The 21,843-nt window shown below is 32.9% G+C and overlaps 1 protein-coding gene across 2 annotated transcripts in view; it reads left to right on the top strand.

The window, feature by feature from the left end:
- RSRC1 (arginine and serine rich coiled-coil 1) overlaps positions 1-21,843 on the top strand; it is a 428,947-nt gene that overhangs the window by 91,679 nt on the left and 315,425 nt on the right. For both annotated transcript variants that reach the window (XM_046001270.1, XM_046001269.1), the window contains exon 4: positions 19,922-20,095. In XM_046001270.1, the coding sequence (XP_045857226.1) occupies positions 19,922-20,095 (174 nt within the window). The remainder of the gene's footprint in view (positions 1-19,921; positions 20,096-21,843) is intronic.

Below are 21,843 nucleotides of genomic sequence, written 5' to 3'. Positions count from 1 at the left end.
TTTATGTCTTAAATGAGTTCTTATAGGCATCATATAGACAGGTCTTGTTTTTTCTTTTTGTCCATTCTGTCACCCAGTGTCTTGAGTGAAGTGTTTAGTCCATTTGCATTCAAAGTAATTATTGATAGGAACTATTTATTGTCATTTTATTATGTAATTTATGGTTGTTTCTGAAGGTTTTTTCTGTTCCTTTCTCTCGCTCTTTTTCAGTTTTCTGATTTTTTCTTAATGATGTATTTGGATTTCTTTCTCTTTATTCTTTGCATGTTTTTTAGTGGTTTTTGATAAATGGTTACAATTCTGTTTGTGTGTAAGCTTTTCTGTCTATAGCAGTCTATGTTAAGTTGATGGTCCTTTCAGTTTGATCCTGTTCTTTAGTCCTCTGCTCTTCACATTTTAGGTACATGTTGTTATATTTTATATCCAGTTCTTTTACTGACTTTTTACAGAGAAATTCATTTTTACACTTTTGTGTCTCCTACTTTTATACTGTTACTTTTGGTCTCTCTTATCCACTCACAGAGTCCCCTTTAATATTTCTTTCAGGGCTGGTGTAGTGGTCATGAACTCTTTCAATGTTTGTTTGTCTGGGAGACTTTTAATCTCCTATTCTGAATGATAGCCTTGCTGGATAGAGTATTCTTGGCTACAAGTTTTTCCCATTCAGCACTTTATCTCATGCCCCACTTCCTTCTAGCTTGCAAAGTTTCTATTGAAAAATCTTCTGCTAGCCTTATGGGTTTTCCCTTTTAAGTTACTGAATTCTTTTGTCTTGCAGGTTTTTTAAAATTTTTTCTTTATCACTATATGTTGTCTTCTTACATTTAGTTGTGGAGTTTGTTCTGCCAGTCTTCAGATGGCTTTCCAGTTTATTTTTTTGGATGTGGATGATATCTAGTTGTAAATTTGGAATGGGGTGACCTCAGTGTCCTCTTATTTTCCATTTTAACCCCATATCCATATGATTCTAATCTTTGTCTTTTCATCTGATTATTTGTTATCAATAAAAAGTATATAGACTTTTATATAGTATATAGTATATATACTATATATTTTATATAGTATATAAAGTATATAGACTTTGGTGAAATTTTTGTTAATGTGTTTTCATTTTCCCAGGGAATTGTCCTTTTTTTTTTAACTGATAAGTTTTGAGGATTTTGTTTTATTTTTAGGTTTTGTGTTCTAAGAGTTCATGATATATTCAAGATGTTAGTTTTTGTCAGACAGGTGGTGCAAATATTTTCTCCTAATCTATAGCTTCTCTCTTCATTCTCTTGATGGGGTCCTTTACAGAGCAGAGCAAAAGTTTATATTTTTATGAAATCTAATTTTTCAGTTTTTCCCTTAATGGATTTTGTTTTTGTTATCAAATCTGATAACTTTTTGCCAAGTACTAGATTCCAAAACTTTCCCCTCAATTTTCTTCCAGAAATTTTACAATTTCATATTTTACTTTTAAGTCTGTGATCTACTTTGACTTAATTTTTGTATAAGATATGAGGTGTGGGTCATGTTTTATTTATTTATTTTTATTTTTGGCTGTAAGTCTATTTTTAAAAGCTTAGGTGACTGAGGATGGGCCCAGGTTAACAGTCCTTGAACTAAGTCAGTAAACTCATTTGATTCCAGAAAGTTTATGAAATGCTTTTTGTAAACTGTATTGAGGAGCATTTAGGGTAAGGGAGCAAAATGAATTCAATAAATGTGGCATAGTAAGGATCCTTCCTGGAACTTCATAACATAGATTGGCTTAGAGTAAGAATTCTGGGTACATGAGAGAAATTTCTATCATCAGGGGTAAGTGTGTTTGGGAGTGTGTGATGTCAGATTGATCCAAGAGTTGAGAAAATGCTGCAAGTTTTGGCTTTTTATAGACTGGGTTACTTTCTCAGTTCCTTGCATAAATTAAGAATATATACCTTTGTTTTGTTGAAAACTGATGATGAAGAGAGTTTACTTTATTGCAGTTTTCTTAATGTGTTTTCTTAGATGTTATTGGTATAGTGCAAAAGACACAAAGCAATGAAAATTTGAACAAAAATAGTTTACAGTGTTATTATAATTTATCTTGTAGTTGTACATATGCCATTTTATTAGGAAGATGAGATTTCATTACTTCCTAATAGTAAGATAATTTGGATACATGGAAATGACAGTTTAGATAATAATTAAATGACTTTATTAAGAAAAAATACTAAATAATCATGCAAGATTAAATTAGAAAATGGGAAAAATCACGAAAGTTGTAGATGAATTTATTTTTAACAAATATTTTAGTCTCTTTGTGGCTAGGTACTTGGGATATGTCAGTTAATAAAAGAGATTGTCCTTTTATAGTTTATATTCTAGCAAGGTGGTTAGTTAATAGACAATAAATATAAGTAAATAACATAAATATTAAGTTTACTGTAATGAAAAAAATAAAAATACAGCAAGGTGTACGGAATTGAGTGCTGTGGATGTCGGAGGGAGAGGCCAGGTTTCAGTACTCAGTGGAGTCACCATTATAGGGTTTAATGAAAAGATGACATTTGGATAGAGATTTGAGGAGTAAAGGAGTCTGATAGGCTTGGGAAACAGTGTTGAGACACTGGGAAGAGCCATTTGCAAAATGGCATAAGGCAGGAAGGTGTTTGGTGTGTTTTTGTCTTCTCAATTCACTTTTTAATATTTTTTGTCTTTTCAGTTTTATACATTAGTCACAAATTGTTATAAAGTTTATAGTGTCAAATATATAATTGACATGTAATGAACATGAACTAATTTTATAAAAACCTTTCTTAGCGTGTTAGGGAAACCCCAACTGGGATTCATACTGGCTTGTCAGTATGCATGAGATTATAAACTTTATTTTAAATCCCTTCATAAGATACCTTTCTTGGTGTTCTGGAATCTGGATTACTCAGGTGCAAACATGAGTATGCAAGGCAGTCTTAGGTTTCTTCAGACTTTAAGAGTTAATACTGTAGGCAAAGTGTTAATGGAAAATACTTTGAGAGTTTGTGTGGGAACTGTTTTTTAATTTTAAGCTTTTTTTTTTTTCTCTCCAGGTTCAGTACTTTGCATTCAAAGGAAAGAAAATTTCAAATAATAATTAGAATTCTTTTTCTGATTTAATATATTTTGGATAATATTCCTGCCCAAGGATAGGTATTTCAGGTTTTAGTTTTTATGAGTTGCAGTTTTTTGTTTTTTGAAAAGGAAGTTCAAGTGCAGTTGTATTCTTTTTTTGCTAATGACTTGGGCCTTTGTGAATATCAATTATGGCGTGGTATATTGAGCTGTATGATAATGCTATACACTGCATTTTGACTAGTATGCTAGATACTCCCATAGTAATCTGATTTGTTAGTTCCAGTGTCTAATTTTTAAGTATATTCTGGTTATCTCCTTTTTATTATTTTTTATCTTATTTTAATTCCAATATAGTTAACATACAGAGTTATATTAGTTTCAGGTGTACAGTATAGTGATTCAGCACTTCTATACAACATCTGTTGCTCATCATGATGAGTGCACTTCCTTAATCCCCATCACCTATTTCATCCGTCTCCCTATCCCCCTCCCTCTGGTAGCCAGCAGTTTGTTCTCAGTAGTAAGAGAGTCTGTTTCTTGTCCCCCCCCCCCCACTTTTTTTCCTTTGCTTGTTTGTCTTGTTTCTTAAATTCCACATATGACTGAAATCAAGATGTTTATCTTTCTCTGACTGACTTATTTCACTTAGTATTATATCCTCTAGCTCCATCCGTGTTGCACATGCCAAGATTTCATTCTTTTTTATGGCTGAATAATATTCCATTGTACACCCCTTCCCACCATCTTATTTATCCATTTATTTATTGATGTACACTTGGGCTGCGTTCGTAATGTGGCTATTTCGAATATTCTGCTATAAACGTAGGGGTACATCTATTTCTTTGAATTAGTGTTTTTCTGGCTTTTTGGGCTAAATACCCAGTAGTGCAATTACTAGATTATAAGGTAGTTCTATTTTTATCCATTCTCCTTTTATAAATAGGTTGTGAGTTGTCACTGCTTCCAACTCTAACACTTCCTCCACATTAATCTCTATTAATGCAAATAAATGTAAGTAATTTAATTGGAAAGTAGCTTATTTTTGTTTATCTATAAAGAAAGCTCTGGGTGATAATTTGAGTATTTAAAAAATTTTTAAGAGAATAAACTGGTTTTTATTAATCTTATTTTCAATAGAATAAAGTGGGTTTTAATTTTTTTCAGTACCAAGTAAAAGGATACTTACAAAGTTACCCTATTTTTTTTCAAAGTTACTTTTTAAAATATGTAGCCTCCTCTTCCCTTCATCACTAGTGAAAGGGAAATGAATGATTAAAAAAAGAAGTACTTTTGTATTATCTGTTTAATTTGTTCTTCTCGTGAACTTATGGGCTATCCATTTTAATATTGATTTAATTAGGAAATTGTGTTTTTGCTTGTCTTATGTAAAAGGAAAATGTCAGCTTAAAATAGAAATAATTATGTATCGAAACCATTTCTTTTTACCAAGAACCTTTGAAGAGAAAAGAAATTATATAATCGTAAACAGTAAAATGATAATTTTAAGTTTGAATATGAGCCTAAAGATTTTGGTTTTAGTTTGTTTGTTTTTTTTTAAAGATTTATTTATTTATTTATTTGACAGGCAGAGATCACAAGTAAGCAGAGAGGCAGGCAGAGAGAGAGAGGAAGGGAAGCAGGTTCCCTGCTGAGCAGAGAGCCTGATGCGGGGCTCGATCCCAGGACCCTGGGATCATGACCTGAGCCGAAGGCAGAGGCTTTAACCCACTGAGCCACCTAGGCGCCCCTGTTTTTAGTTTTTTTTTTTTTTTTTTTTTATTTTTATTTCTTTGACAGAGAGAAATCACAACTAGGCAGAGAGGCAGGCAGAGAGAGAGGAGGAAGCAGGCTCCCCGCCAAGCAGAGAGCCCGATGCGGGGCTCGATCCCAGGACCCTGGGACCATGACCTGAGCTGAAGGCAGAGGCTTTAACCCACTGAGCCACCCAGGCGCCCCCCCCCTGTTTTTAGTTTTATTGTTGATAAAATTCCACACCTTCTCTGTTCTATTGAGATGGGCTCCCACCTTTCTTTGCTTGTTGATGCTGTTTCCAGTAGTATATAATCAATTATTTATACTGCATTTTGAACTTGAATTTGTAAATACCTTTATCACATCACTCTGGAAACATGCAGGGTAAAGATCTAGGGGAAAACCAGGAAAAAGTATGACTTTTCAATTTTGATAAAACTAAAACATTCTTACACATTTCTATCTTGCCTTTGTTTCTTCTTGTATATTGGAATAACACTTTAAAAACATAGATAGTTTCTTTAAAAATCTCCCCTGCTTCCTATTTTGTGTTTATAGGGGGAGAAACCACACTAGGATTTTTTAAAATTATGTTATGTTATTCACCATACAGTACATTAGGATTATTTTTAGAGTACTCATTCATAATCAGGAATAAGCTAATACATACATACCTCAGTTCCAAGGATTCATCTTGTACCTGAGCATACAATTCAGTACAATACAGTACACATTAATGCTGGATGTAGCCATCCTGGTTTTCACTTATATGTTGAGTATTGAGAAAAGTTTCATGCTGTAGGTGTCTTGTTTTCTCTGGTTACTAATGTTAATTGCCTTTGTTGCACAACTTGTTCACAGTTTGGGAGAGCAGCAAAAAACAAAGAACTGGAAATCCTAATGGAAGGCGGCAGAATACAATCTGATTATAAACCCATCAGTCTGTCCATTTAAGTTTTATGTTTTATGTATTTGCATTGAATGAAATCTGGTAGCAAGTCACTTGAGGCTTTTTAAAAATAATTAAAAAAATTTTTTTGTAAATAACTTTAAAATGTTCAGTGTCTTTAGATTTTCCTCCAGCTTTAAAAATCATAAAATTTGCTACATAATTGAAGTACGTTAAGATTTTTGTTCTTTATTTTTTATCTATTAGGAATAAGGAAGTAATCCTTTAACAGAAAATTTTAATTGAAAAAAATTTAATTATTTTTGGGCAAAGTGATCTTATTTTTCTGTTTTATTTTTGAATATGAAGTAATTATTAATGTTAATTATAGAATACATGAAGTTATCAGAGTTTGATTTTATAATCAAATTTGTTATTAAAAAGATTGTTTGGGTTGTAAGGATTCCATGACAATTAAAAATTTTCATGTAGAAATTTAAGTATTGCAAATTAGAAAGTGTGCCAAGTTCATATTTATTTCCAAAAATAGGATGCTAAAATAAAAATTCTTGTTTTCTAATTGAATTTTTTTCATTTTTCTTTTTAAAGAAAAAATTTGAAATTTAGTGTCTTTGATACCTAAGTGGGATGGTACATTGTTTAGCTAGGTGAAGAAACATTAAGATTTTTACATTCACTTAGTTGATAAGGAAGCACTCCCCTCTTCTCTAATTCTTGCCCACACATACAGACAGTGCAGGAATTTGCTTCAATTTTCTGTTTTATTTTGGAAAATTATCAATTTCTTTTACAAATATTACTCTGTTAATTAAGGACTTCTTAAAATATTTGCCTTCAAAAAATAACATTTTTATAATATTTAAATATAATGTGGATATAGCCTACTAATGAAATTATTAGCTGGATAAACATTTTAATTTTTAGAAGTATGTAGTCTACTTATATATTTAAAGTGATGATTTTAGTGCTAGTAAGAACTAACAAGTGTAATTTCATACTTATGGGCATCCATGAAAAACTTTATGCAAAAGTCATACAGTTTAAAATATAATGCTGGTAGCTACCAGCTGCTAAAGAATTTCATTTACTGATTTTATTCTTTTATTCCTTTAATTTAAATGCCTTTATTTAAAAAGCTTAACTTAAGGATATTATAAAGTATATAATATTTTAAGATTAGATGGTATCCAGAACATACAGTCCAATGAGTTAGTCCAATGTAACTGGAGGAATTATTAAATGACACTGACCTCATTTCCTTTAGAACAATGAAAATTAATAGTTTCACATTTTATTAGGCTGATATTCCAGATGTAGTGTACATTTAATTAAGTGTAGTTTCCTTTTAGTTATGGTATGTGTATCTGTTTTTTGTCGCAAATTCTTTCTAGTTTTACAGTTTTCCACATGTTTTCTTTCACCATTTATGATTTTTTTCAAAGCAGAGCTATAAGGACTTAAATCACTTTAGCATGCAGCAAAACAGTTCCCATTCAAACAATAAACGCCATTTTAAAAAGCCTTTAGATCTTCTGTCACTTCATAAATATAAATGTATAAAAACGTTATGCAGTTGTAGTGCCCACCTGCTAATTAAATGCAGATTTTCTCAAACTTGCTTAAAATCTGTCTGTTTGTTTCAACTCTGTCTCTGTTCAGAATACACATGGCCCTTGTGAAACTAATTATGCTTATGGAGCAGCTGTTAAATTTAGTGCAACTAATTTTATCCAATATTTTACATTTTAATTGATTACCTGTGAAGAAATTAGCAAATTAACACTTATTGTACAGTAACTGAATGGTCTTTTATGGTTACTTTCAGATTTAACAAGTGAACTAGGCAGTGATGGAATAAAGACATTTCTGAGATTTTTAGATAGGAAAGTTATTGGTGGACCATGATTATCTGGTGTGAAAATTTAGGAAGACTGTTGAGTGATGCCAAGCATCTGTGTGTTCTGTGTCTTAAACATGAGAAGCAGATTGGAAAGTAATAGCTTTTTCTGAGAATTTTGGTAACATATGGGCTTATCTGGATCTAAGAAGTCTTTGAAGATCTTTGAACTTGACTAAATGACTTAACCTTTGGCATAGTGGGTGGGTTATATGCTTTTTTAGGGGGGAGGCACTGGCATTCTGCATTTCTCTTTTGCTTTTTTTTCCCCTCTTCCCCATTGTATCTTTTAATATCTCCCTTTAAAAATTGGGGGACTAGAGATGATGATTAGGAATTTTTGAAGATTGACATGATGAGAATTCTAAGACACTTAGTTGAATTCTAAGACAATTAGTTTGGTAATATTTTGGAAATGAGTTTGTATAGATATTTATTTTATTATGGAGTTTATTTGAAAATGATACTGCAATCAGATCTCACTGGCAATGTGTTGTAGTTGACAGGATGTGGAGAAACTTGGGTTCAAATTTCAGCTCCATCACACATTTAGCCCTGTGAACTCTGAAAAGTTGAGAGTTCAGTTTTCTCAGAGCAAAAGCCAAAACAAACCAACTAACCAACCAAAAAAAAAAAACAACAAAAAACCAAAAACTCCAAAACAAAAAAACCCACCCACCTCCACCCAAAACAAGAAAAAATCCCCCAAATACCTAAAGAGCAAGTATATGTTTAAATACTGAGGAGAATTAAAAGATAAACTAGATAAATACAGCCATCATGCTTCTTAGCATGTAGAAAATACTTAGTCATAATAGAGAACAATGTTAAACTGTATAACATTGCTAAATAAGAGATGTAATAAGCAAGCATATTATTATGCATATTTTAGAGCATAAGCTATCATGGTAAATGAGGAATTGGTTTTGATTTTTATTTACCAGCTTTGAATTCTGTTAAGTCTGTTGTAAAACTTGATGTCAGTTATAGGTCCAGATAAATGTATCAGGAATTTTGATAAGAAACATTTCAGCTGGGGCCTTATAGATAGGGAATTACTGTGTCAGGAATATACAAGCAACCCCTATTTAAAATCAGTTGATCTACCACAACTAGAGGCTTAATCCTCTGCCCCTGGTGAGAACAGTTGATCTTGGTTCTCCAGTTTAGAATAGTTGGCAACTTGACTGATCTAGATAGATTGCTCTGAGGCAGATGTAGGGTCCATTACTGACCAAAGCTGAGGAATATTGACCCACTGAATTCATCTTACTTAAAATTCAGAATGTGTATGTTTTCTCCAAAGAAATAGCATTATTGTTGGTGGTTGTATTTGAGATGGTCTTTTGGCATAAGGTTTCAGGTACTTTCTGTGAATAGGCTTAGTGAATTGTGTTGAAAAACTATTGTGATTTGTATGGTGAGTTTTAAATAACAAACTTATGGGCGCCTGGGTGGCTCAGTGGGTTAAGCCGCTGCCTTCAGCTCAGGTCATGATCTCAGGGTCCTGGGATCAAGTCCCGCATCGGGCTCTCTGCTCAGCAGAGAGCCTGCTTCTCTCTCTCTCTCTCTCTCTCTCTGCCTGCCTCTCTGTCTACTTGTGATCTCTCTCTCTGTCAAATAAATAAAATCTCGAAAAAATAAATAAATAAATAAATAACAAACTTATAAAGGAAGTTTCAAATAATTTTTTTAGCCTTTGATTGGAAAATTTTAAGCATCCACTAAAACAGAAGACTATAATACACCCTCATGTGCCCATGGTCTCACTTCTTCAGATGGCATTTTGCCAATAAAATCAGGTCTCAACCGGTATCAAAAGATTAGGATCATTCCCTGCATATTTTCAGACCACAATGCTCTGAAGCTAGAACTCAATCACAAGAGGAAAGCTGGAAAGAACCCAAATACATGGAGACTAAACAGCATCCTTCTAAAGAATGAATGGGTTAACCAGGAAATTAAAGAAGAATTGAAAAAATTCATGGAAACAAATGATAATGAAAACACAACAGTTCAAAATCTGTGGGACACAGCAAAGGCAGTCCTGAGAGGAAAATATATAGCGGTACAAGCCTTTCTCAAGAAACAAGAAAGGTCTCAAGTACACAACCTAACCCTACACGTAAAGGAGCTGGAGAAAGAACAAGAAAGAAACCCTAAACCCAGCAGGAGAAGAGAAATCATAAAGATCAGAGCAGAAATCAATGAAATAGAAACCAAAAAAACAATAGAAAAAATCAATGAAACTAGGAGCTGGTTCTTTGAAAGAATCAATAAGATTGATAAACCCCTGGCCAGACTCATCAAAAAGAAAAGAGAAAGGACCCAAATCAATAAAATCATGAATGAAAGAGGAGAGATCACAACTAACACCAAAGAAATACAGACAATTATAAGAACATACTATGAGCAACTTTACGCCAACAAATTGGACAATCTGGAAGAAATGGATGCATTCCTGGAGACATATAAACTACCACAACTGAACCAGGAAGAAATAGAAAACCTGAACAGGCCCATAACCAGTAAGGAGATTGAAACAGTCATCAAAAATCTCCAAACAAACAAAAGCCCAGGGCCAGACGGCTTCCCAGGGGAATTCTACCAAACATTTAAAGAAGAACTCATTCCTATTCTCCTGAAACTGTTCCAAAAAATAGAAATGGAAGGAAAACTTCCAAACTCATTTTATGAGGCCAGCATCACCTTGATCCCAAAACCAGACAAGGATCCCACCAAAAAAGAGAACTACAGACCAATATCCTTGATGAACACAGACGCAAAAATTCTCGCCAAAATACTAGCCAATAGGATTCAACAGTACATTAAAAGGATTATTCACCACGATCAAGTGGGATTTATTCCAGGGCTGCAGGGTTGGTTCAACATCCGCAAATCAATCAATGTGATAGAACACATTAATAAAAGAAAGAACAAGAACCATATGATACTCTCAATAGATGCTGAAAAAGATTTGACAAAGTACAGCATCCCTTCCTGATCAAAACTCTTCAAAGTGTAGGGATAGAGGGCACATACCTCAATATTATCAAAGCCATCTATGAAAAACCCACCGCAAATATCATTCTCAATGGAGAAAAACTGAAAGCTTTTCCGTTAAGGTCAGGAACACGGCAGGGATGTCCATTATCACCACTGCTATTCAACATAGTACTAGAAGTCCTAGCCTCAGCAATCAGACAACAAAAAGAAATTAAAGGCATCCAAATTGGTAAAGAAGAAGTCAAACTATCACTCTTCGCAGATGATATGATACTATATGTGGAAAACCCAAAAGACTCCACTCCAAAACTGCTAGAACTTGTTCAGGAATTCAGTAAAGTGTCAGGATATAAAATCAATGCACAGAAATCAGTTGCATTTCTGTACACCAACAACAAGACTGAAGAAAGAGAAATTAAGGAGTCAATCCCATTTACAATTGTACCCAAAACTATAAGATACCTAGGAATAAACCTAATCAAGGCTTGCTTTTAAGCTTCATTAACAGAATGCCTCTTTACTGTGTGGCTTATTTCGCTCCAGTATCAATACTTGACTCTGTACAGGGCCTCATGTACAGTGTGTCCCCACTCTGGCTGGTGGAACACTATTTCTTCCCCCTCATGCTATTCAGGATTTCTGTTGCTTTCCACTGTATTTTTCCCTTGTCCCATGGAATTTCACCTCATGTATCTACAGATTAGAACTTGTCAGAAGATCTAGGGGAGCCCACTGCAGGTTTCTGGATCCCTCTTTCTCTGTCCCACTTCCTTCTAAGGCCTTAAAAATTTCTAGCCACCTTGGCCTCCTTGAAGGTCTTCTGTATCTCTTTAAGTCAACCAATCTTCAGAGTTCTGTTTGGGTTCCCTCCGCTTGCTTTGTGGCTTGGAAACTTCCTCAAGGCAGTAAGGGGTGGCAGGCAATCCTAGGGTTCCCTTATTTGTTTCCCTTTTCTTGGGGAATTACAGTTTTGTGCTACCTTATTGTTCAGTGTCTGAAATAGTTGTTTCATACATTTTGCCTGCTTTTCTAATTGTGTGTGGTGAGATGGCTGTTCCCATAGTTTTTAACATTCCTGTGTGAGAAAGATCACTTAACTGTAATATTATTTTATTTGTGATTTCTCTATTTGTTTTTTTTTTTTTGTCATTTCCACGGAGAGTTTATCAACTTTATCAGTTTTTTTAAAAAATCAACTGTCCTTCTAGTTCATTAACTTTTGCTTTTATTTTTACTTATCTTGAGTATAATTGTCTGGTTTTTTCCTAACTCTTTGAAATAACTGCTTATATTATTTACTTTAGCTTTATTATTTTCTGATGTGTTTTTAATGCTATGAATTTTTATCTTTACTGCGTTTCAGTTAGCCTACATATTTTGATATGCCATATTTTAGTTTTTATTCAGTTCGAATATTTAAAAAATATCCACTGTAATTTCATCTTTCCCATGGTTTATGTTGAAAAAATTATTTACAAACATTTAGAGGTTTTTCTAGTTGTCTTGTTTTTTTCTTGCTTAATTTCACTGTAATCGAAGAACATAATCTGAACTTCTTTCATTTTTTTTTTTTTTAAAGATTTTATTTTTGGGAGTGCCTGGGTGGCTCAGTTGTTAAACGTCTGCCTTCTACTCAGGTCATGATCGCAAGGCCCCACAGCCAGCTAGCTCCCTGCTCAGTGGGAGGCCTGCTTCTCCCTCTTCCACTTCCCCTGTTTGTGTTCCTTCTCTCACTGTGTCTCTGTCAAATAAATAAATAAAATCTTTTAACGAAAAATAGATTTTATTTTTCAGTGATGTCTATATTTATTGTGGTGCTCAAACTCACAACCCTGAGATCAAGAGTCACATGCTGTACCGATGAGCCAGCAGGCGCACCTGAACACCATTCAATTTTTGAAATGTATTGAGATTAGCTTTATGGTACATCATAGATTTATTTTAGGAAATATAGCAGACATACCTGTTTAGAATGAATATTTCAGTCTTGGGATGCAGTTAAATAAGTGAATTTAGCTATCATTTGTTAAAATCTTCTATATCTTAACCTTTTTCCTCCCTTTTAACACTTGCTTATTAGTACTGAGAGAACTCACAGACAAATCCCGATAGTAGATTTGCAAGTTCAGAATTGTTTTGTATTCTTTTTGGAGTGAACTTGTCATTGTGAAATGTCTCTATTTCTACAAATATTTCTTATGTTGAAATCTGTTGATATTGATGTAATCTCATTGTTTCTCTTTTTTTAGTGCTGCAGTATATTTGTTCTCATACTTTTACTTTCATGCTTTGTTTTATATTTAATGTTTTCATTTTGAAAGCTGTCTGTAATTTGCTTTTTTCAATCTGACAGCCTTTTTCTTTCAGTTGAGCTATTTAGTCTGTTTATTGGTTACTGTCATATTTGGATTTAAATCTCTCTTCTTTGTTTTCTGTTTGTTCCAATCCATTTACTTTTTCCCCCTTCTCACCTTCTTTGGTTTAATGTTATTGCATTTTCTTATTAGCTTTTAGCTTACATTCTTTTAATTTACTTTAGTTCTTAACCTGAAAATTGTAGCATGTCCTTGACTTTAATATTAGAGTCTAACATAAATCAGTACTTTTATCACTTTTTTTCTGTAGCTTTGATACTTGAAGGATAACTTGACTAGATATAACATTGTGAATACACTTTTCCCCCTTTGAGCTCCTCAGGGAAAATTAAAACCATTGTTTTCCTATTTATCTTACATTTGAGAAGGTTGTTGCCAGTGTGACTTTCTTTCATTGTTAGTGACTTAATCAGAGTATTCTTTTTTTCTTTATTGTAAATATGCAGTAACTTCATCAGGGTATAACTCAAGAGTTGACTATGGTTAATCCATTTCCCCAGATACACAGTGGACCCTTTCTACATATAGATTCTTTTAGTTCCAAAAGTGTTCTTGGAACTAAAAGTGAATGTTAGTTCTGTTATCTTTTTTTTTCCTATTTCTGTAGCCTCAGTTAAGTTGGATGTTCATTGTCTACCTCTTCTTTCTATTACTTTTTTCTGATTGTTTTTGCTACTTTTATTTTTTGGAATTTTTCTTTTTCTTGAATCTTTATCACTAATACTGTGTCTCTTATTCTATGCTATATTTATTTATTTTTTTAAAGATTTTTATTTATTTATTTGACAGAGAGAGAGAGATTACAAGTAGGCAGAGAGAGAGGGGGAAGCAGGCTCCCCGCTGAGCAGAGACCCCGATGTGGGGCTCGATCCCAGGACCCTGGGATCATGACCTGAGCTGAGGGCAGAGGCTTAACCTACTGAGCCACCCAGGCGCCCTGTTCTATGCTATATTTAATGTTGGAATATTATAGTCTCCTCTGCTTCTTGGGTATTTTTGTGGGACATATTTTAGTCTAACTTTTTTTTTTTTTTTTTTTAGTATTGTTGACTCTTGGGGTGGCAATCCACCATGCAGTTAAAAATCCACATATAATTTTTGACTCCCTAGAAACTTAACTACTAATATCCTACTGTTGATCAGAAGCCTTACTGTAACATAAACAATTGGTTAGTGCATGTTTTGTATGTTATATACTGTATTCATATAATAAAGTAAGCTAGAGAAAAGAAAATATTAAGACAATCATAAGGAAAATACATTTACAGTACTGTACTGCATCTGTTGAAAAAAATCTGCATATAAGTGGTCCCGCACAGTTCAGACTTGTGTTCAAGGCTCAACTGTAGTTGCTTTGTATGGATGTTGATTCCTTTTGTTGTAGTTTTTCATGATAATGTGCAGAATTTTCCTGAATCAGCAGTAATAGGCAATTCTGTGAATGGACTGAAGGTTTTAGGTGACTTACAAGGTTTCCTGAGTGGCACTGTACTTTATTAATACAGTGAAATGGAATTTATCTAATAAATAGGGAACTTTATGGGAAAAATTAAGTTTGTTTTCAGATCTTTCCATGACATCTTATTTTATGGAGCCCTCAGCCACCAGTGGACACTTCCCTTTTCATAGTATATTTCTTTGCTAGAGTGTACATCCTTTAAAAAAAAATTCCCCTTGTGGTTATGGTTTTAGTTAGATTTCATTTGGGTGTGAAAGTAGATGTCCTTGCTCAAAATGTCATCCTGACATGGAATTCATGTTAATTTATTCAATGTATAATTTTAAAATTTAAGTATAGTTTTACTTTATGGTAAATATAGTCTTTATTTACAGAACTCTACTTAAGAGACTACTTGAAGTATTGTAGTTATTTTTTTTGAAAGATAAAATATTAGGATATTTGTTTTGATTACATGTGTTTAGAACTTATTAGCCAATTAAGAAACTTGACATATTGGTTTTTGAGGGCAGTAATTCATTTTATGTAGGGATGTTATGGTGATTGTTCTATTCTGTAGATATTGAAAGCATTTATCTGGTATAATAGGACATCTTGCTGTCCATTTATTGCTTATATATTGTGTGTTCTAGAGTGCCACATTTTTTATCAAATGTTTCTTTGCTTTATAATATATCTCCATTTTGGTTATGGCACTCTAGAGACTTTTAGAGTGATTTATCAGAAGCGTATTTATTTAAGGAATAAGGGACAAATAACATCTTAAATTTTAGTGTAGTTTCTTTAACTTTTTTGTTTGTTTGGTCAGGGTAGGAAATCTCTTTACTGTGTTCTGTTACTTTCTTCTTGATGGGTGATCCTTCAAATATACAGTTTAAGTTAGTAAAGTAAATGGAGTTGTTCGTATGTCTAAGATATGCATTTTACTCAAAATTACATAAAGTAATTCTCGTAACAACTAAAAAGTTAGCAGCTTAATTCACTTTAAATCTTTGATTTTGTGGTCCTTTTAAACAGCCTTTAATAATGTTATTTTGCCTGTGTTTTGGACTTATCTTTTCCCCATGTATTCTCTCTGGAGTCATTTTTTGCTTCTTATAGCCTATAAGCAAAATTACGAGGCCTGCAATATGAGAATTAAAATAACAAACATTAAGACATCAGAAGAGAAAAGCCTCATAGCTTATATTGCATACTGTGGTATTTTAAAACTTGTTACTTTCTTTAAATTTGATATTATAGATAGCTTAATTTATAGATCTGCTGTTACTATCATAGTTCTTTGAGCCACATCAGCAACATTTATAGGAAAATCTTCCAAAATGGCATTGGTTGCATATTTTCACATATGGTAAATAATGAGCAAGGTTTTTGGAGAATGGCAGTCGTAGGTTTTCTACAATGGAATCTTTGTGCTAGGGATAACCATGAGATGAGTTGGGAGATAATTGTGTGTTTTTTATGAACTGGGGATTTTGGGAGGACGAGAGATTTGCAATGTAAGTGCTATGGGAGAGTGGGCAGATAGTAATTGGTAGAATGCCTCTAACTGTAATATCTGGCTTTGCTGTGATGGTGATGGAGTAATCCTACTTTCTTGTTTTTCTGGGACAGTGCCAATTTCGGCCTGTTGTCTTTATGTTACTGCGCCCTTCTTAACTCTCAAAAACATCCCCTTTTATTCTTCAGAGGCTTGTATGATAAGTGATGTGATTTTCTTGTTAATAGTAATCTGGGAAGATCAGGTATTTGGCTGCTGTGGGTTTCCTGTGGAGAAAACATGGATTGTTGGCCAAGGTTATTGTTACTTACCTTCCTTTAAAAAAGAAGTATATTGAGACTTGAGTAATCCTTATAACAGCCTTAGGATTTTAAAGGTCTATCAAAATCAAAATGCTGCTCTTTACTGGATTAGCTATAGCATGAGGGAAACATACTTAGTATGCTTCCAATTCAGATTTTACTCATTCATTCATATTAGCACATCCCTCAGTTATGTCTTTGTCGGTGCCTGCCTGCTTCTAAATCACTTGTCTGCTATCTCACAATTCAGTTACGTAACCCTGAAAGGTAGTTATTATTCCCCTTTTGTAGATAAGGAAACAGATGCCCAGAGAGGAAATAATTTGTTAGAGGACACCACTATATAAGAAATCCTTTATTTTTTTTTAAATTCATACTTGTATAACTTTGGGTATATTAATAACAGATACATCTGTTTTTTAAGGTACAGTAAAAACAAAAACAAAAACATGATTTTTACCCAGATCCACCACCTTTGTAATCCACAAATGGTTGTACATTTTTGTCAAACTGCATTTTTTGACAAAAAGGCAAACCACCAAGAAATGAGCTTACATTAAAGATTCATTAAAAAAGAGAAACTTGGGGCGCCTGGGTGGCTCAGTGGGTTAAAGCCTCTGCCTTCGGCTCAGGTCATGATCCCAGGGTCCTGGGATTGAGCCCCGCATCAGGCTCTCTGCTCAGCCTGCTTCCTCCTCTCTCTCTGCCTGCCTCTTCTGCTGAATTCTGATCTCTGTCTGTCAAGTAAATAAATAAAATCTTAAAAAAAAAAAAGAAACTTAGTTTTATTGTTAGAGTTTAAACTTATGTTAACTCATCTTTTGTACTCTGCATTTTCACTAGTTAAATGAAAACTAATTACAAGAATCATATTTTGGTCCTGAACAATGTAGAACAAGTTAAAATAATATACTCTATGTATATACATAAAATATATATGTATAGTGACTGAGGCTGTCACAAAAAGGGCCCCTCTCCATTTTTATTATTACTTTCTTCTACTAGAAAACTTTAAATTGTATATGATTATTATTCAAAGATTTTAGAATAATCTGCTAAAATTCCTGTATATTAACATATAATAAATTAATTAGAAATGAATTAACTAACATTTGTGGGGTAAATAAATTGTCAGGATAAATTAAAACTTTATATGGAAAGAAGTCCTGTGTCAAAATTAAGAGAGGGAGCAATCAAACTTAAAGAGAAAATGATAGAATTTTAATTTTTATAAATTAGGATAATAAACCCATGTTTTTATCACAGCAAGAAATATTGTAATTTCTCAAAATCATATATTAAAAACTGTGTGTCCTTATTGGATAATACTGCTCTTCATTCACTGAATAAACCTGTTAGGGATAAAAGGAGATAGGCATTACTTATCATTGCAACCCATGTAATTCTCTTCAAGACCTACATATGTCCTAAATGCCCAGGTCTCATTTATGCAATCTCTCTATCATCTTTTGGGAGAGTAATTTGTGTTTCCTCTTTCTTTTTTGCTTGTTTAGTCTAGCTAGGGATTTATCAAATATGTTGGTATTCTCAGAGAACTAGATTTTGGCTTTTTTTCATTATTGCTTTCTAGTCTATTGATTTTTGCTCCTTAATGTTTCCTTCCTTCTACCTAATTTGGGTTTACTTTTTGCTCTTCTTTTTCTAGCATCTTAAGATGAAAAGTTACTTGAGTTTAGACCTTTCTTTTTTAATATAAACATTTACAGCTGTAAGATTACCTCTAAACATTGCTTTTAGTTCATCTTACAAATTTTCCTATGTTGTATTTTGACTGTCATTCAGTTCAAAATATTTTCTAATTTTTCTTGTGATTTCTAATGAATTATTTAGAAGAATATTTAATTTCTCTGTATTTTTTCTAGACATTTTATTGTTATTAAGCTCTAGTTTAATTCTCTTATGGTCAGATAAATATTTTATATGATTTCTACTTATGAATTGATCCTTGGATCATGATGAAGTATCCATTTTATTGTTTTTTTTTTTTTTTTTTGGTGATACTTTTAGTTTCTCAAGTCAAATTTATCTGATATCAATATATTCATTCTACCCTTCCTGTGCTTACTGTTTGCATGATATATTTATTTTTAGCCATTTACTTTCAACCTGTGTCTGTATATTTAAAGTAAATATCTTGTAGATAGCATGTAGTTGTGTGTTGCCTTTTGATTCATTTGGACAAGCATTTTTTTTTTTTTTTCAAAGAGAGAAAGTAAAGGGGTGGGCAAAGGGAGAGGGAGAGGGAGAGAAAATCTTAAGCAGGCTGCACTCCCAGCACAGAGTCCAACTCGGGGCTCATCTCATGAACCTGAGATCATGACTGAGCAGAAATCAAGAGACAGACTCCTAACCAACTAAGCCACCCAGGCACCCCAGGACAAGCTCTTTTTAATTGAAGTATTGATTCTGTTAATATTGAAGATATTTATTGATATATTTGGATTTAAGTCTACCATCTGATATATATCTATATTATGTATTTTATATGTATACTTCAATGTATTTTATTTGTTTTATGTATTTTATATACACAATATTTTCTATAATATTTATTTTATTTTAAAATTTTATGTTTATCCCTCTGATTTTATTTTTTATACTTCTTTTCTAGCCTCCTTTTGGATTAATGAATATTTTTAAGAATTCCTGTTTAGCTTATTATCCTTTGGCTTTTTGGCTATACATATTTGCATTTCTTCTCTTCTTTTTTTTTCTATGAGTGGCTGCTCTAAGGATTACATATACCCCCTTAATATTTCAGTGTACTTAGAGTTACTATTTCACCATTCATGTGAAGTGTAGAAACCTTATAACTGTATGGGTCTCCATTTACATGCCACATAGTTCATTTTATAGAGAGTATATCTATTATATCTATCTTCATTATAAACTCTATAATGAAACGTTATAATTTTTCCTTTAAGCGTGCATACACACACACATACACACACATATTTTTTAAGTAGGCTCCATGCCTGATGTGTAGCCCAATGCAGGGCTTGAATTCAGGACCCTGAGCTCAAGACCTGAAATGAGATTGAGAGTCACACACGTAATGACTGAGCCACCCAGGCACCCAAACACATACATGTATTTTAAATAAACTAAAGGAAGTAGTTTTTTTATATTTCCCCATAGATTTACCATTCCATTACCATTTCCAGTGGTCTTCATTCTTTCCTAAAGATCCCAAGTTTTCATCCCTCATCATTTTCTTCAGCCTGAAGAACTTACTTTAGAACTTAATGTCATACAATTATTTATATATAACTAAAAACTAAATCCTTTTACATCGTTTCTAAGAATATTTAGATTTGTTATAATATTTGAGGAGACTTGAATAATCAAGACTCGATTTGAACCTTTAAGACTTATACTTGCAGACATTTTTGACTAAACCTAAACATATTTATTAATTTATTAATAAATGTTAATATTAATAAATTAATAAAATAAAATTTATTAATATTATTCATAAAGGGCCCTATACAGATGGTGTATTTCACACAATTATTTATATATAACTAAAAACTAAATCCTTTTACATCGTTTCTAAGAATATTTGCATTTCATAATACAAAATTACACTAAATCAATGTAATAAAATCTGCTTAATATAGATCCAGGTCAAGACCTCGTCCACGGTCCCACAGTCGAAGCAGTGAAAGGTCCAGTCACCGAAGAACCCGTAGTCGATCTCGGGAAAGAGAACGACGTAAAGGCAGAGAAAAGGAAAAAAGAGAAAAAGAGAAGGATAAATGCAAGGACAAGGAATTACACAACATCAAACGGGGGTGAGTTGAAACAAATCTTAAGTAGCAATGACTCAGTGATTCCATGGCAATATTCAAAGTGAATTTTCATTCTCTGAGATTTTTCTTAGATTGGCAGAAGAGGAAAATACATTAGATAAATAAGAAAGGATAAATCAAAATAGTTATCTCAGATTTTTACTGTGCTTCCTTGATTCCTGTTTTCATTTAAGACATATAACAAACTTTAGAAACACAAAATAAATGGCAGTATCAAAGCTTTGTATGTCAATAAAGGAAAATTTACATAATTCTTTAGGAAAGTTCCACAATCAGTTTCCTTATCATGAATATGATTTTAAAATTTAAAGACTAGTTCATGATTAAAAATGTCTATTAATTTATTGTAAAGCTGTTAGGGGAAAAGGGTAAAGGTGAAACAAAGGTAAGGAACCATGTGATTCCTGGTTAGACCTCTTTCTATATAGAATGAGACTTGACCAGTGTTAATGGTGTGTTTGTGTGTCTGTTAGAGTGAACATATGTGTGTGTGAGACCCAGAATTTATTTTTTCTGGAATTGATATTGAAACAGTCCAACTTTGTCCAGTTGGAGGTTGAAATCCATTTATAACTATTTCTTATATTAGAAAATGTTAAAATGAAACAAAATCTTGGTTTGTAGTTTGAATTATGGCTTCTTATTTGTTTTATCCAAAACTGACATTGGGCCCTTTTATTATATGAGGTAGAACATCTTAGAATTTATCCCCCTTTGTGAGTCTTTTAACACTCCATATATACTCACTGTAATACTTTAGTACAAAAGTGTTTATCTCTAATGTATCAGTTTTCAGTGTTAAATCAAAGAGCTTGTCAGGATCTTAAACGTAGTTCCTTGAGATCTTGATTCTCTGAAGAATTAAATTTATTAAAGGATATGGAACTCATCTCTCATTCTTTTCTTTTTCACAGTTGTCTGTGTGTTTATTTTTTATTTCCAGGTTTCAGTGATATTATATCAACCTTCCAGATTCTTTGAAATGATAAATTTGTGGTAGATTTTGGAAGAGGATAGTATTATAGGACTTTCTTTTTCCTAATCACTTCACAACTTTTAATGCATACAGAGCAATTGTGGTCCCGCAAAATTCTGAGTTCTGTCTTTTTCTAGTTTTAAGGATTGTTGGATGTTAGAGGAGAGGAAATGGGGTCAGATATCTGGCCATAAGGATAGGGAGGCTGAGTTAGCTATAGGGGTAGAGTGGAATTAAGATCAGAGAAGATACGAGAGAAATCTGTTGAGAGAGGGAGAAAGTCAGGAGGATGATAGATTTGAACAGAGGATAGAGAGTAGTTTTTTGAGACTGGAAAATATGAACCAAGAGGATGAATAAATTATGTCAATCAAGGAAGTACCTTACTCCATGTTCCTTTTTTCCTTTTCTTTTGGTTTGCACTTTAGATGTTACTTGGCTATGAGAAGAGTGACTATGCTTTCTGGTAGCCATTAAATTTTTGCTTTCCACCTCAGCAGAATAATTACACGGTTGTATAAAATTGATACTACGTAAAACATTATTTTGGAGATTTTAAAGGTAAGAAAAATCAGTCCATGGATTAAAAAAGGAAGGATGGGTTATTTCAGGAAAGAGTCTCATACAGTGATATCAATCTTGAAAGTTTGGGCCAGCTTTACAGGTTAAACTCAGTGGTGATTATGTTTGAGGTACTGAATCCTGGATGACAGATTTACAAGGTAATAATGTTGTATTCATCATTATTTTTTAA

Source organism: Meles meles, chromosome 4 (assembly GCF_922984935.1).
Source record: "Meles meles chromosome 4, mMelMel3.1 paternal haplotype, whole genome shotgun sequence".
Taxonomy (NCBI): domain Eukaryota; kingdom Metazoa; phylum Chordata; class Mammalia; order Carnivora; family Mustelidae; genus Meles; species Meles meles.
This window is presented reverse-complemented; position numbering and strand designations above follow the sequence as displayed.